General features: G+C 39.5%; 1 protein-coding gene across 1 annotated transcript in view; it reads left to right on the top strand.

Moving 5' to 3' along the window:
• The window catches only part of TRIO (trio Rho guanine nucleotide exchange factor), a 244,215-nt gene that overhangs the window by 60,767 nt on the left and 166,945 nt on the right, over positions 1-16,503 (top strand). Inside the window, 2 exon segments of the mRNA XM_036378951.2 lie at positions 7,283-7,357; positions 13,964-14,078. Coding sequence (XP_036234844.1) covers positions 7,283-7,357; positions 13,964-14,078 — 190 coding nt within the window.

Genomic DNA, 16,503 nt, shown 5'->3' with positions numbered 1-16,503 from the left:
TTGAAAATGGTAAGAGAGAACCTCTTAACGCTTAGCAAATATGCCAAAACCTGAAAGTGACTTAGAGCTAGTGTAACCTTCTAATGAATCTCATTTTCTTATTTCAAGACAATTTCTTAGCTGTCTGCTTCTGTAAGGTCCTGGTTGCCACTGCATACCGACTGGGTACAGATGTGGTGCAGTTCCCCACAGCACGTATAGAGAGTGCATAGAATGCAAAACAAAATGGGAATAGGAGGGACATTTCTGTGAGCTGTTGTGATTGAAGTCAGAGTTTGAAGGTACAATGTTTTTTAATGAGTGGGTCTTTAGCCTGATCAGAGGTGGAGGGAGTCAAAGGTGTACTGCTGGAGTTGCTTTGAATTCAGTACCAGGATCTTAACATTAAATGACTACATTGAATACTTTGTGTAAGCTCATGACTAAGGCTGCTGGCGCAACTCTGAAATCATGCCACTTCGATGGTATGCCCCTAAATTGTATCCTTGTTAAGTCCCCCAGTTTAGAATCTGGACTGAGAAAAATGAATGAATAAATGATGAATGACAAGGTTACTAATGTTGCCCAGTGATGTGTATGCCATGAAAAAACCTTCTGATAGTTCCTTGTTAGCTCTAGGAAGAAAGATCTGCAGTTTTAAAGATGCCATAACAGGTTTACCTAAAAGTTAGTGTTCCTGAGATGATTTTGAAACTGGTCATCTGCAAACTCATGGAGCTTGAGAAAAGATAGGAGAATTGCAGGATTTGCCATAATTTTCCTGAATTCTCTTGCTTTGTTGCAATGTGAAAGATGGTGTGAGATTTCTGAGCAGCACTGCATGTAGGCAATGTCTATAATGGGAAGCGGTAACAGTGCAGTTGGTGAATTGACAGCTCTGATTTTCTCTGAATCCTTTACTTGCATCCAGAAGTTAAGCCTACCATAAAACTGAAATTGGCACTTCAAATACTTGAGTTAAAATCAAAGAAAGCTATCAGTAATCACATAAGTGAAGTAACTTGAGTTACCTTTTGCTTGCCTTTGCCACTCCTTTGGGGTACATTCTCACAGATGGGTTTTTGCCATTTGCTGCTTATGAAAGTTCAGTTTTCTTTATCACCCTTGTCTTAGTAGTCTGATTTCATTTATAAATCCAAAGACTTAGGGAGTTCAGCAATCATTTTTTCTGAATGTGATTGAAAAAAAAAGAATCTAATGGTTCTGCTGACTTAATTATACTGGTTTCTCTGTGGTAACTTCAGAATAAGAATATTAAAGTTTTCATAATGGCTGCTTGTTGAATCTCCTCATGTCTTCTTTAAAATTATTTCTCACTGATTAATACCTTATTTAGAAATCTACTCACTGGTTGATTTTTAAAGCCTCTCCATATTAAAATGGAGAATAGGAAACTGCTTTGTGCTTTCTTTCTAGATACTTGAAAAATGTGGGACATAGTATGTAAGTTATTTACATCTGAGGTTTATCATAAACAGTTAACTGATAAACAAAGTTGAATAAACCTGTAGGATTCTGGGATTTAAGATCATCTTTAAAATTTCTGGGATGTCATCATCTTGTGATATGGCGAATGAATAAGGGCAAATGATGAAACCCTAATCAGTCTGTAATGCACTAATATAATTATGTTTGAGCTTCTCTGTGCCTCTTTTTTTTTCCCCTCCTCTTCTTGCTTGATTAACTAAGAAGCAATTTGTCTTGAAATGTAGTTAAGATAGTTGTACAAATAAAGGGAGAATAGCTCAAAATTCAGTGTCATGCCACTGATGTAAGTCATGCTGTGAAACAGAAAAAATGCTAAAGACATCAACATATTGGATTCTTTTTGCTTAAATGTTGATTAGCTACACTTTAGAGATTTTCTTTTCCGAGATAAGGCTTAACACAAAGGGACTGACCAGTGGATGCAAGGAGTTGTGGAGAATGGTTTGCAGTTATGACTGCCTTGCCTGGATGAAGGACATTGGTGCTTTGGTTGGGAAACAGTGTCCTTCCCACTCATAGAAGTTGTTCTATCTCTTGATTTTTAGCAGATATTTCTTTTCACTTAAGACTAACCTAGATCAGTCCAGTTGTTTCCTAGTAATAGGTAATTAGCAGTTCTGAGTGCAATTTCTATGTGGGTTTTCTTTTTTCCTTCCTGTAGATCTTAGCATAGCATGTGGATTTTTTAGCAGAAAATCTATTGGATTAGGTCCATTGTAGTGAATAGAGTACTCTGTTGGAAAATAACTCACTGAAAGATGTTTCTTCGATTCAGCATGGGATTTCAATCAAGGAAGAGGTGGGGATTGAAGTCTGGTGCTAGAGTTAGCAGCCTGGCAGATGAGGCACTTGCTTTCTGCAGATGACACGACAGGGAGTCATCCTGAAGTCCAAAGAGAGCCTAAAGCATCAAAGTAATCTAGGTTGAGTCTGGCTTTTTTTGTTGGAGCCTGTTCAAAGGTACTGTTTTTATTTGCAAGGTGAAAAGCAGTTGTGTTATTAGGGGTGTGAATTTTTAGGATGAGAGCATTCCCTTTTGGCATTTGTGTTTTTCTTCAGCAAAATTTCAAGCCAGTTTCAGAAAAATTTCAAGTCAGTTGTGTGTGACAGCGATGGACGAGTGCTTGGTCAGCATTTTGGCTAAGAGATGCTGCTCTTAGCCTCAATTTCTGAGTCTTTTTGTTGTCCTAATTTCTGTTCCCATATTTTATGTTTCTTGCCATAACTGAACGATGCACATCACTGAAGCTACCTGAAGTAAACACTTGAGTGTTCTTGGGGAAGCTGTTTTCAACGTTGGTTTGTATCACAGTTCTGTAATCAAGTTGTTACCTTAAAAGATGGGCATATGATAATTTATCTGCTCCCCTGAATTGTGTGGCTGACTAGTTACTGATCTTTGCAGTGCAAGATGATTAGCACAGTTACCTCGTTTCCTTCAGCCTCGCCATTAGGCTAATCCTGCATTTGTCTGGGTTGTGTGAATTGCCACACTGAGTGCCTATTTCCTGTTACCCCTCTAAAGGTGACTTTCTCGATGTATTTCAGTGCCTCTGGGAAGTTTCAGCAAGCTGGGTATCTGGGGAGCAGCTGAGTTCCCGGTATGCTGTCATTTCTAGGCAAAAGGGGGCCATGTTACACAGGGTTACTCTCTGTCCTCCAGGACAGATGGACGGGCTGCTCTGCAGCCAGGTTGTCACCATGGGATTTGGGAACGCTTGCAGTCCAAATGAGAAGGGGCTGTCCTGGCCGTTCATAAGGGTTTCTCTGAAACCTCGTAGGGTGATATCTCTATCCCAAAATGTTGTCTTTTCATGGATCTTTTAACTTGGATAAAATTATATATTGCAGCAAAATATCTTAGCTTCATACAGCATGAGAAAAAAGGTTAATATAGACAAGTCTGCTGAATCTGGCTAATTGATGGTGTCTTCAGGCTCTGAAGTTGTGGGGGCAAAGAGAAAATGGTGTGCTTGTGGGGTAGACTTCTTAATTTTCCAATGTATAAAATGTTTAGGTGACTGTTTCTTGATTCCATGTTGTAAAGATCTCTTTAGTTGTGTGATACAGCATTTAAATAGCTGTTTTTTGATAAGATTCTGTTTAGTAGGAAACTGTATATGATAACTCAAGGGATTGTGTAATTGTGTAATTCTTCATGAGGACTGGGGGGAACCTCCTATATTGAAATGGAATACATAATTGTGTGTTACTTATTCTTCTGAATATACACAAGTAAATAATTAATTAGCATAATTTGAGCTTCTTTCCTCTTTGCTGGTAGTTAGGCAAAAACACGTGTAGGGTGTATGTTACAACAGAAGGGCATCTACTACCTATTAAAAATGCAAAACTGTAAAATGAGTATTCCTTTAATAGGTATTGAAAATATGACGGACGGTTTTCCAGTTTAAGACTGAAACGGTCTTTAAAAGATGTAGGACTTAACATTGAAAACAACACTTTTAAAATCAGAGTGCCTCATTTTGGGCGGAAGAGCATAAGTACCATAGGCGCGCATTGTGCTTCCAAAGGAGAAGCGTGTGTCGTGGGAGCGGTACCCGCCGCGGCGGGGGTTGATGGGGGCCGGGGCTTGGCCGCGGGCATCGGGGCTGGCCGCGGTGCCCGCCCGTGCGCGCGCGGGGCGGGAGCTGCGGGCACTGCGGCGGCACCGCGGCGGCGGGAGCTGCACCGCCGGCCCGGCAGGGGTGACGTCACCCCAGGAACATGTGATGCAGCCGGCTGGCGCGGAGGATGCTGAGCTGTGGAGGGAGAGATTGGTGCAGATATTTATGGCATTTCATTTGAGTGTGGTAAATGCCTTTTAATTTTTTTTTTTTAATTAAATCCTCAAATCCTCACATCCACGAATGTTTTGTGGAGAAGAGGCTTTGAGAAGGGGGAGGGAGGACCCACCCCAAGCCCTTAAGACCTGCTTATATTGCTGGTTTTTATTTTATTTTTGCTTCGTTGGAGATAAAAACGATACTTTCCTGCCGTATTCACCCTCTTTGCTCCCCAGCATTCTTTCATCTGTTGTAATCCCTACAGTCTTTTCAGTTAAGCTTTAACACTGCAGAACTGGAATAAAAATAGACTGTTTAGAGCAGCAGGAATATGATAATCCAAGGCAGTCAGCCTTAAGGATATGCAGATGCAGAACATGAGCCAAGCACTAACATATTTGCTAGGGTGTTTACCTTGAGCGGCCCCTTAATAGTCAGAGAAATGTTAGCTAAATGTTTCTCGATTCTTACATGCCACAGGCAAAGTAAAACGTGCAGCTACTGCGCATCATCATCCGAGGTGAAGTAGTTTAAGGGCTTAGAAATCTGAGCAAGCAATTGCGGTAACATCAGTGTCTTGGGTAATTTTGAGCTAAGAGAGACAGCAAAGTACAGCGCTAGTTTCTGCATGCTTTTTAGGTGAGGAGAAAGTGTTTTCTACCTCTGAATTTACTGTAAAGAAAAAGAATTGCCATGGTTGATTTGAAAGCTGAGCGTGCTAAATTGGTATTAAGCTTATGGTGGGTAGCTCAAAGCACATTAAAAAAACATTACCTCTGGAAGTGTGCCTGTATGCCTTAGCAGTCAACTGAAGCCCAAATATATCAAGGTGGGAAAGGGTATTTGCTGTCTTTTTAGGTGATTTATTTAAGCCCAGGCTTTTTCTTAAAGCTATTTAGAATTTTAGTCTATAACAAACAGAAATGTAGTAGGAACAAAACTGTAGGCAGTTTCAGTAAAGGGCTAATAACCATAGCCAGTTCTCTGGAAGAGTAATAATGCATGAGGTTCTTTTTGCTGTGTTTTAGAATCTTGAGAGCCTAGGTGCAAACATGAAAGTAAACCCCGCATGCTTTGCCAGTCTGGAGTTGCTGTGTAGTTGCAAAATACTGTCCATCATGTAGAAACCCTCATGCTACATGGTTACCCAAGGAACCAGTTTTCCCAGTCTAGCCTTTCTTAGAAAGTGTACTGAATTTTGGGATTATTTTTGGTCTGTGGTGTCCATGGAAAAAACAAAGAACTAGCCAGGGAACATCTGGCTGGAAGTTGATTTGTTTTGTTTTCTTTTGTTTGCATTCTGTGAGTGCTGAGACAATGCCCTGGTTGAACACTTCAGTTATGCTGAACTTGAGGCACCCGTTGCTGACATTTGTCTGAACACGTTTTAAAAATCCCCAGTCATGGATAGGCCATAGTCTTCCACAGGCAATCCCATGACCTGTTCACAGTTCTTTCCTTTACAAAATTTCCTGCCGTCTAGTAAACCTCTTGCTGTAATTCTAAGCTTTTAAATTCTGTGGGTTTTTGTCACCAGTAGGCTTTATGTGTTCTGAGGACTGCCACCACATGTTCCTGAAGTTCTTCATGCAAAACAGATGCATAGATGATGACATGCAAATACCTGACCATCTTTGTCCCTTGGGTGTTGTGCTTGGGTCTGTTTTGAAGGGTAGTGCCCACAACTAGATACTGTACTGGCACAGGAGTCTCAGTGCTGGTGCTGCTCTCTGGAGTAGAAAACCTCTGATGTAATTTACGTATGGGATGCCCTGAAGTATAGGTCTTATATTACTTGATGACACTAGTTTGATGCCTTCAAGTTTTAGTTTAGAAATGCACAGCTTTTTCATTTAAGCTCAGAACCTGAGACCAAAGGGTATGAAGCATTTGGATATTTTTGAGGAAGATTCTTAACAGCACTTTTGTGCTTCATTAGTTATAGAGAAGCAATGAGCTTCCCCCTTACCCCAGCAGAGGTACTTTCTTTGGATATAGGATTATTTTAAACAACACATGAATCCAAACAGACCAGGAAGGATTGTACACATAAGTTAGTTGAAGATTTGTCACCCAGTTCTTCTTGTAAGATGAAAAAAATCAGCTTAAATATGACCAATTCTGTATTGTACAGGTGAAAAATAATGGAAAAATATGCTTCCCAAATCTTCCTTGTCAAAGAAGGAAGAACTTCTGAATTTGGCCACAGAATTAGAGTAGTAGAAATAGGAAGCAGAGAGGGAGGGACAAGCTGGTGATGTGCTGCTTTGCAACACTGACTGTAATCACTCACCTTGGGCACTGTATCATACTCCATGTGTGTACAGAGTTTGTATGATAAAATGTCCTCTCAGTTGTGAAATGCTGCTCCTGTCAGGCAGCAGAAAAAATTTCTGCTTACAGAAGTGATTTAAAAAGAAACATTTCATGTAAATAGTGTTGGGGATTTTTGATGGGTTTTTTGTGTTTTTTGAGTGGGTTGGGGTTTTTTGATGGGGTTTTTTGTTTGGGTGTTTTTGTTTGTTTGTCTTTGTTGTTGTGGGATTTTGGGTGGGGTTTTTGGTTTGGGATTTGGGGTTTTTTAAATGGTAATTGCTCTAAGCATACCTACTTCTTATAGCTTGATACTCTTCATCCCTACTGGGAAGAAAAAAAAAAAAAGAAAAAAAAAAGAAAGTGGGATTTGGAATGCATAAAAGCCACGGGATCAATATGATAGTTTTTATTAACTGATGAAGAAGGCTAATTCTGGAATCTTGTTTTCTACTGAGGTTTGCTAACAAGCCATGTTATTTGTGTTAAGCTGGTCAAAGTGATGACTTGTCCATTAATACATCTTTAAAATTTAGTTTATTTTTTGACAGACTTTTATTGTAAGGTTATCTTAATTCTTGTAATCATAACATTCAGAATATATTCAAAAGATAAATGTTTTTCAGTGCATTCATTAAATTTAGAAGTTGGGCTTGTCTGTATTTTTGACTAATCATCTTCTCTTCTTTTTTCAGGGTTTCGCAAAAATGATGAAATGAAGGCTATGGAAGTATTGCCAATTTTAAAGGAAAAAGTTGCATACCTTTCAGGTACAGTTATTTTCTCTTTTAGAATGCCCAGCTGTGTTGTTAGTAGCATGTAAAATGATATTTTAAATAGCTTAAATATCATTACAAAATTCATGGAACGCTATGGCAGCACTGATTCCTGTTGGATATCTGAAGCACAACATAAGCATTTTGAAAGGCATAATAAAGGAGGTATTTGTTTTCTTGAATGTGGAACATTGCTAGTTTTTGTCTTGGTCATGTTAAGTCCTGCATTCCCCCTAGCCACTCATCATTATTTACAGCAACTTAGAACCTGCTGTACCAATGTCATACTCCTTTTCTTCTGGTTCTTCTGATGGGGAATTTTACAGACATGCCTTTGTTATTGACCCATCTGCAGCATATTCTGGAGAAATATCTGTTGCGGAAGTGAATTACAGTTGCCTGTCTTTTGAAGTACACTTAGTATTTTCTTTGTGAACTGACTTAGCATGTAATTTTAGGAAATTCCAGCATGCACATTGAACTGGTTGGTTACTGAAGAAGTTATAGCAGGAGGATTGAAAAGTGGGATTTATATGAGTTAGTATCATAACATAGTCTATAACTTTATAAGTAACTTTACTTGGTGGAATGATGGGCTGAGGTGCTTATTTTTTTAAACTGCATTTTGGTGTGACTTTCTATTGGGATTAAACACCATCATTCTCTCAGCCATAATCTTAGTGTCAAATGATTTAGAGGGAGTCTCATATTTGCAAGTGGTTTTTTGGACAATTTTTCAAGAATGACAAAAGTAAAGCTTTTGTCTTAAATATTAAAACACATAAAATTATTCCTGCAGTTGTAGTCTTTAAGAGATTTGCTGGGCATGGATGCTGATGCTTGCAAATACAGCCTATAGTACATGTTACTTTATCCCGTCCACTCTGCCAAGTTAAGTAGAGGTACAACGCAAAAAGGTGTGTGGATGAAGGTTTTTGTTTGTTTGTTTTCTTCTTTTTTTGTTTGTTTTTTTTTTTTTTTCTTAAAAGTTCCTGGCAATTGTAATGAGCAAGACTAGTTTTCCTGGCAGCATAGTAACTTGGGAATTGTAGTGCTGGTGAAGACTTGCTTAGAACTCTTATTTTTAGTAGGAAAGAGGAGAAAAGGGGGTTAAGCACAGTTTTTCAATCCCTCATTACTTTTTGGACCTAGTCTTATGTCGTTGAACAAAAATGAAGTCAGTTTTTACTCCAAAACCTCTGAATTTTTAAGTTGTCTGGTACTTAGTTTAGACCCCTTAAAAGGGATCTGAAAAATGATGGGTTTTTCTAATGTTAATTTGTAAGCAGATGGCATTCTGAAAGGCATTAATTCAGTGAAAGTGAAATGGGCCAAATGAAACATGAAGATAAATTTAAGGAGAGATGATAAATTGTGAACCAGAATAGCGGAGGTGTTGGCAGAAATAAATGGTTGCCAACTTGCTTGTGTGAAGGTAGCAACTCCTAATGGAAAAATGGAGCAAACAGCTGTGGGCAACAAGACTGGCTGGAACTGGTCTGCCAGAATCCATAGTTTGACATTTCCATTGCAAGTGAAGCTCAAATGGAATGAGATACATTAGTCGTGCAAATGAGTTAAGAAGCCCTGAAGTACAACAACCTGCAACTATACTCTTCAGTGTGTTCTCCCCCTTCCCCCAAAAAAGTACCACCACCACTAGGACCTAACCACTGTGCAACTGTCAAGCTTTATACCTGGGAACACAAAGATATTTGTTCATTTGGTTTCATTCATTGGTTTACTGAACAGATTTTCACCTAACTGAGAAGTAAACTGCTTGAGTATTGGATGTCTTACCACCTGAAACAGTTACATCTCTAGGTTTTTCTATGAAGTCCAAATACAGTCTTGGAATAATAATAATAATAATAATAATAATAATAATAATAATAATAATAATAATAATAATAATAATAATAATAATATAATTTTTTGTGTTAAGTTTAAACTGAAACATGTCAAAGTACAAATATTATAATTCATATCTCTACACATACCTCAGCAAGGAGAGCATTTTCTTACAAGGTGCAGTTATCTTGGTTTCATGTAAGGACGTAGCCCTTGGTAACTTGTCTTGCCATAAAAGGCAACTGTTTAGCTTTTTTTACTGGAGTACTTTATAACTAGGTTAAAAGGCATTTCTTTAAAAAGCTGCACTACTCAGCCTGTTGGACTTTAGTGCCATTTGGAGGCCATTGAGAATACTGCTGTTAGTGATGTGCACTAGACAGAAATGATGTGTGTTAGGTGACTCACGTGAGTTATCGGATAGGTGTTTGTGTGACACACTTTGGCATAAACAGAATATCTCAATAGTGGGGTGGGGCAGTATATCAAAGGAAATGGATTAAAATGGAAGTGTTACTGATGAAAGCAGTAGTAGTGTAGTATGTTTTTGTTAAACATTAATAGGTGGTTTAGTTGGACAACAACTATTGCAAGACAGGAAATTCCCACTGATGCCTCATGCATTGTTGCTTTTAACTTTCCCGTTTGTGTATGACACAGGAGCATCAGGAACAAAGGAAATGAGAGTTAGTTATTGTAAGAGGCCTAAGAAAGCTGTCATTAGAGCTGATGAAAAAACCCCAAGTATTAGGGACTTTTTAAAATATTATTATTTGCAATTTTGCCACCTGTTTTAAGATGGATAGTCAAGTTCTTTTCATCTAAAATCAAGGCTGTATTAATTTATTACTCATCTAGGCCTGGAGTTTGTAGAACAAAGTTTGTCTCTGATGTACAAAAGTTTCAGGATATGATATATCAGAAATTCAACCACCATTTCAAAAAATGGTCTTCTTCTGTGACATACATGGAGCTGGAGCCAACTGAAGTGGCATCCAGAATGACTTAAAAGTGCTGTATTGAAAAACTGCATGATAGAGGAGTTGCAATGTGGGAAAGGCCTGGAGGACTGGTCTGAGGTGGCTGCATGTAACAAAGCATTTGCTTAAAAAGCTTAGAGTGTTAAAGACAATTCAGCTTACGCTTTCACCTGCTAGCTGCTGCTTTTTAAAGAATATCCACCCTAAGCAATTGAGTTACTTTTTCTGGGAGGCTGGAGTTGGTAGCGCTTACCAGTTGAAACTGGTAGATCTAAAGGTAGTGGCCTGTGGTGCAATGAGGAGAGAGAGCATTAAGGGCTGTAGCAGACTATCAACTACTCTTGGTGGCCTTGGAGCCCAGTGATGGCTCTGGAGCTCAGCAGGGGCCTTGGCTTTTGGACTCTGTCTTGTCATTCATCATTCCTTTCTCTTACGGCTGCTGTCTTGGTTTTTTTTTCCTTCTTTTGCTGTGTAACAATCCTCAAAACTCTCTGTTTGGCAAGTGAGTCAGGATGGTCAATACTTGCCTTTCTCCATTAGAATGAAACAATTCTGTTTTTCATCTTATGTCTCACTTAAGAGGGTCATGGAAGATAAAAATATGAATTTCCTTTTAAATTTTGCTTTCTGGCATTGTAGCTTGATGGAATTCAAAGATGCTTTTGCCTCTTTTGACTTTCATTTAGTGTCTGACAGGGAGCATGTAGACAATCTCTAGAGACTTTTACAGCCAGGTTTGGTGTCTTTGGCAAACTCACGCTATCTGTGTTGGAGAGGATAGTGATGAATTTTTGAGTAACTGGTATCATTTATTGTTTTTGTATTTATTTTTGTCTTCTCTTGGCATTCCTTTCTAAGTGATTTTTGAAAAACTCCGTTTAGCAACATGGAATTACAATGAGAAGCTGATTTGAAATGAGAAATTCTGGGCTGAAGATAGTGTTTTTCTGTGTTTCCATGGGACAGGAGAAAACAGTCCACACATCTGTGGTTGAAAACATACATGTGAAATTTAGCTTGCAAGAATCTGTCTGTGCTATTATAGATGTGTTGATAAAGACATCCTACTGGGCTTGAATTTGGTGTTTAGCAATAGTAACATTTTGTTGTCACTAGCAAGGGGTTGGATATAAAATTATATTTTACTATTTGACTACAGCAAGCCTGTGTATTTTTATGGCTGAGATGAATGCATTTAAGTGGAACCATTTACGTCAGATTTTTTGCCTTATATATTAAGTGGATTCAGAATTTCCTGTGTTGCTTACAAAATTAAAAACTATAAACTGACAATTGGGAATCTGAAAATCAGAACAGGATAAAAATACAAACTAAATGCTTAAATAGTTTCCATCCACTCAATCTACATATTGAGTGTGAAGTATTATACATGTAAATTCTCCTACTAATTAATTTAATCATTGAATTACAAGATCATTGAAGTTGGAAAAGACCTTTAAAAGGTCTCAAAGGTCTTTGATTCCAGCCCTTTACCTGGCACTGCCAACTCCACCACTAACCATGTCCCCAAGTGCTGCATCTACACAGCTTTTAAATGCTACCAGGGGTCACAACTCAACTACTTCCCCAGGCAATCAGTTGTCTAATGCTTGACAACTCTTTCGGTAAATAAATTTTTCCTGATATTTAAACAATTCCTGGTGCAACTTGAAGTAATTTCTCTCATCTTGTCACTTGTTACCTTGTAGAGGAGACCAACACTCACCCCATTGCTGCGTCCTGTCAGGGCATTGCAGAGAGCAATAAGGTGTCCCCTGAGCCTCCTTTTCTCCAGGCTAAACAATCCCAGCTCCCTCAGAGGCTCCTCATAAGCCTTGTTTTCCAAAGCCTTCACCAGCTCTACTTCCCTTCCCTGGACACACTCCAGCACCTCAATGTCCTCCTTGTACTAACTGGGCCAAGAACTGAACACAGGATTTGAGGTGCGCCCTTACCAATGCCAAATACAGGGGGACAGTCACTGCCCTGGTTCTGCTGGCCACACTATTGATACAGGCCAGGGTGCCATTGGCCTTCTTGGCCACCTGGGCACACTTCTGGATGCTGTTCAGGTGCTGTCAGTCAGCACCTCCAGGTCCTTTTCCACTAGGCAGATTTCCAACCTCTGTTTCCCCAGCCTGTATCACTGCCTTGGGTTGTTGTGACCCAAGTGCAGGTCCCAGCACTTGGCCTTGTTCAACCTCATAGTACTGAGCTTGGCCCATCAATCCACTCATGCCCAACCTGGCATCACCTGCAAACTTCCTCTTTATTCTTACCCAAACAGTCTTGTCACTGTCATTAAGCTCTAGACAATCATGACACTCCTAACGTTCAGGGCTACCTTGCCAACTCTCCTTCCTTGCCTATCCCTTCTGAAGGGTTTACAGCCATCCATTGCAGCACCCCAGTTGTGCAAATCAACCCACCATGTTTCCATGATGACAGCTATGTCACAGTTTTCCTGCTGCCTAAAGGCTTCCAGCTCCTCCTCTTTGTTGCCCAAGCCATGTTCATTGGTGTCAATGCACTTCAATCGGGCTATTAATTCTGTCACCTTTTTTGGGGCAGAAGCCCTAATTCCTACATGACCATTCTCAGGTGCTTCTATGCTTTCTGACACATCTGTATCTCTTACATTTTGGCTGCTGCATGGATCTCTGTTCCTACCTCCTGTGAGATGGCAGACTGAAAGACCTTCCTAGTTCACCATTCCTCAGACACTGGTGTTCTGCCTCCATGCTGATCCCTAGTGAGCATGGCTTTATCAAGTCTAGTCTAAAGGTCTTTCAGTGAGCCCTGATAGTTCCTGTGCAAAAATCCTTTTCCTTGTTTGAGGCCGGTGTACCTCGTCTGTCACCAGCAGGCTCAATGTCATGAAACCAACCCAGGATCAGAATACCCAAAAATGTCCCAGTGACACCAGGCTCAGAGCCAGGTATTGATCTGATGGCTCTTCCCATTTCTTCCTTTATCATTCCCTGCAACAAGAAGCACAGAGAAAGCACTCCTGCTCCTCCAACCAGTCATCCCAAGCCTTTCAGGGAGAGACTTCAATCATAATCTCTCTTGATTGTCCTTGGGCTTCTTACTGCAATTTCTTGCTTTTTCCCTGAAGTATGGGGTTAATAATAATGGTTTTTCCCAAGGGCCATACCAGGGTAGGAAGCTTTCTCATCACATCTTTAACCTTGGGTGCAGGGAGGCAGCAGGCTTCCTGAAGAAGTTGGCACACTGTGAAGTTTGTTCACTTCAGAAAGGAGTCTCCTATGACAATGATCCATCTGTCTTCAACTACTCACCTCCTCCCTGAGCTCTGTCACTGAGCAGAGGAGCTCTTCTACCTGGGCACACCTCCCACAGCTGTGCTCTCTGCTGCCATATCACCTAAATACTTGCCTACAAAGTAGCATAATTCTGTATTTAAATTAAATCGTACAATTGCTGAGTCAAAAGTTAAATACATAACAGAGTGCCATTGCTGGAGATGTCACACTACCAGTCAAACTTGAAGGTGACTGTAATGTCTCAAGTGTAATGCTCTGGTTATTCTTAGTTTCATTTTTTTTTGGCATTTGCTTTCTCACTGTAGGAATTGTGGCAATATGCTGATCAATATCCCCAAAATTCAATCTTAAGTTGGTCTCAAAATGGCAATGTTGGCATTTAAGTTGAAATCACTTTTTTAAAAGTAGATACTGAGGACTAGTTCTGCAAAAAGGAATTTTATGTTATGCTGTGAGGTCTTCTAACATTTTTAATTTTTCAGGTGGCAGAGATAAGCGTGGAGGTCCCATTCTAACATTTCCAGCTCGCAGTAATCATGACAGAATACGGCAAGAAGACCTTAGAAGACTAATTTCGTATCTAGCATGTATTCCTAGGTAAGCAATCACCTGTTAACCTCTAAGGCTGCATAACAAAATAAATGGATTATGTTGCAGTACTCCCACAAGAAAGCAGGCTGAGCGAGTTAATAACATGAGCAAATCAATGCCAAGTTTTGTCATTTGCTGTTTTCAAATGGCTTTCTGGAAGAGAAATAATTACTCTGCCTTGTAAAAGGAAGGCAGCTGGCAGAAGGGCTGGTGTGCTTTAGCTAAAAGTAGTTTGTGTCTCGGAAATGGCACTGCCACGCCACATTGGTGTCGCTGTGTTGAAGACTGCAAATACAACTCAAAGGCTTTCAGTACATCAACAACTAGAAGCGTGCTGGTCATCCTTCACCATGTGCCTTGTGTGGAGTGCAGTCAGCACAGGACTCCTAACTGTTATTTGTATTTGATAAGTCATAGTGTCCTGATATCGCATGGAAATAATGAGGAGAAAGGTATGAGAAATTGCTTGTAAAGGTCTCAGATAAACTGTGGAGTCACCTGTGAAAGTACTGATATCATTGCATTATCAGCAATTCAGCCTATGAATTGAGCTGTTTAAACAAATTGGCAGAAGTCAAATCCTGTGCTATTGTGTGTGTGCATATATACACTCCCATATGTGTATATATGTATATATATACAGTTGTGTATATATATGAGATACTTCAAACAAAGTTATGTATTTTGTGTCTATCTAAAAAAAGTTCCTCCATACAGAACTTTGCTTTCTGTAGTAATCAAGTTGGGAACAAAAAGGATCCTAAGACTCTGACTTTAGGTCCATCTTGGAACCTTCCTGCATTTGTTTCAGGCTGGAGCAATGCTGACTGTGCTTGACTCTGTTTGTCTATAACCACAAGCAGCAGTTTTCATTACAGTTGAAAAAAATTCCTTGGATAACATCCCTGAGTTATCCCCACAATATCTTCCATGTTTGTGTAATGGGCTAATTTACTGAGAGTCTTTGCACTTGATATAATCCAATATCAGTTTTTGACTGAGAAAGATGGTTTCATAAAAGTAACTTCAAGGCATCTGTCTGAGAGATTAGATGGCCTCCTTTTTGTAAAGTTAACTGGGGGACTCAGGGGACTTAGAGAAAGGAGAACAGGAAGAAGGCTTGAAATTTTTACTCTCAGATTTGAATGGTTGTGCAAATCATCCCACATCATCTAGATGTATTCTCGCCATCTAGAGCTTCAAGTTGCTAGATAAGTTAATAGATAAATATGCATCAAAACGTATCCAAGAATTTTTTTAGAGATAATCAGGGCAAGAAACAGTCTTTCTCTGGCAAAAGGTGTATGTTAGTTAGCTTAGATCAATAGATATAAAATTAAAAGAAAGTTAGTGCATGTTTTGTACTCTTTAAGCATGGCAAACTTTTGAGAATAAAGGGAGTTTTATCAAAAGTAAGACTTCATACAAGTCATGTTTTCATACAAGTCATGTTTAAGGGACTGATTATGCAACTCTAGCTTATTACAAGTCCCAGTTGGTACAAATATCCCTGAACTTTTGGGTTATCTACTATTTGTTGCACTACTGTTACTTGATGTAGCTCAAGAATCACAGGTATCAGTTGTTTGGCAAGAGATCTAAAAACTTAAGTTGACTCAATCTCACAATTTTACTGATTTTACAATTTATCTGATTTAAAAACACGGCTGAACTTATGTCATCACCACAGAGTGGTGGACAGATATTTTAGTGTAGTTCAGGCCTACCAACACATGACCTGGCTCCCGAGAACAAATCTTGTGATCCTTGACCAAAAGACATTGGGCTTGTGTGAGGTGATGTGGCTCCACGATGGAGCACACAGCCGCACTGTCACACGATGAGGAACCACTTTGGACACCCCAGTAGATGCATGCCTTGTGAATTAGTGGCAAGCACTCCCTGTCCAATCCTCAGTTTGGTAGGATAGGGATGGGCTGAGCAGCACTCCTGCTACCATTTGGCCTTTCAGTGAAGGATCTATTGTTAAGACAGTAGTTGTTTTTTTCCTTGAATTCTGTGACAATTTTAGAAAACATTTTCACCATGGTCAGAAAATTGTAAATTGTAGCCTACATGCATGCCAAGCTAGTTACTACTAATATATTTTGCTTCTGCTATTGCCATTTTTGGCATTCCTATGGGCAGGTGGGAGAGCCAGCATTTATCATGATAAACTAATTTTTTGAAATATTGTGGGATGTTTATTCTCTCTTCGTTTCCATAGCTTTAAACTTTTCAAACTTAAAAAAACCTTCCCCTTCTGAGGAGCCCATGTTACCACTTTTTCCAGATCTCCTATAGCAGTCATAATCTATCTTTCTGCACTGTGGCCAATAAGACTGAGTAAAATATGCCAGTGAAGCTTCCCTGCCTCTTGGACACTCCAAAAACCTCACCACATGAACTCTAGAATGGCATTTGAATTAGT

Source organism: Molothrus ater, chromosome 1 (genome assembly GCF_012460135.2).
Source record: "Molothrus ater isolate BHLD 08-10-18 breed brown headed cowbird chromosome 1, BPBGC_Mater_1.1, whole genome shotgun sequence".
In the NCBI taxonomy this organism is placed as follows: domain Eukaryota; kingdom Metazoa; phylum Chordata; class Aves; order Passeriformes; family Icteridae; genus Molothrus; species Molothrus ater.
This window is presented reverse-complemented; position numbering and strand designations above follow the sequence as displayed.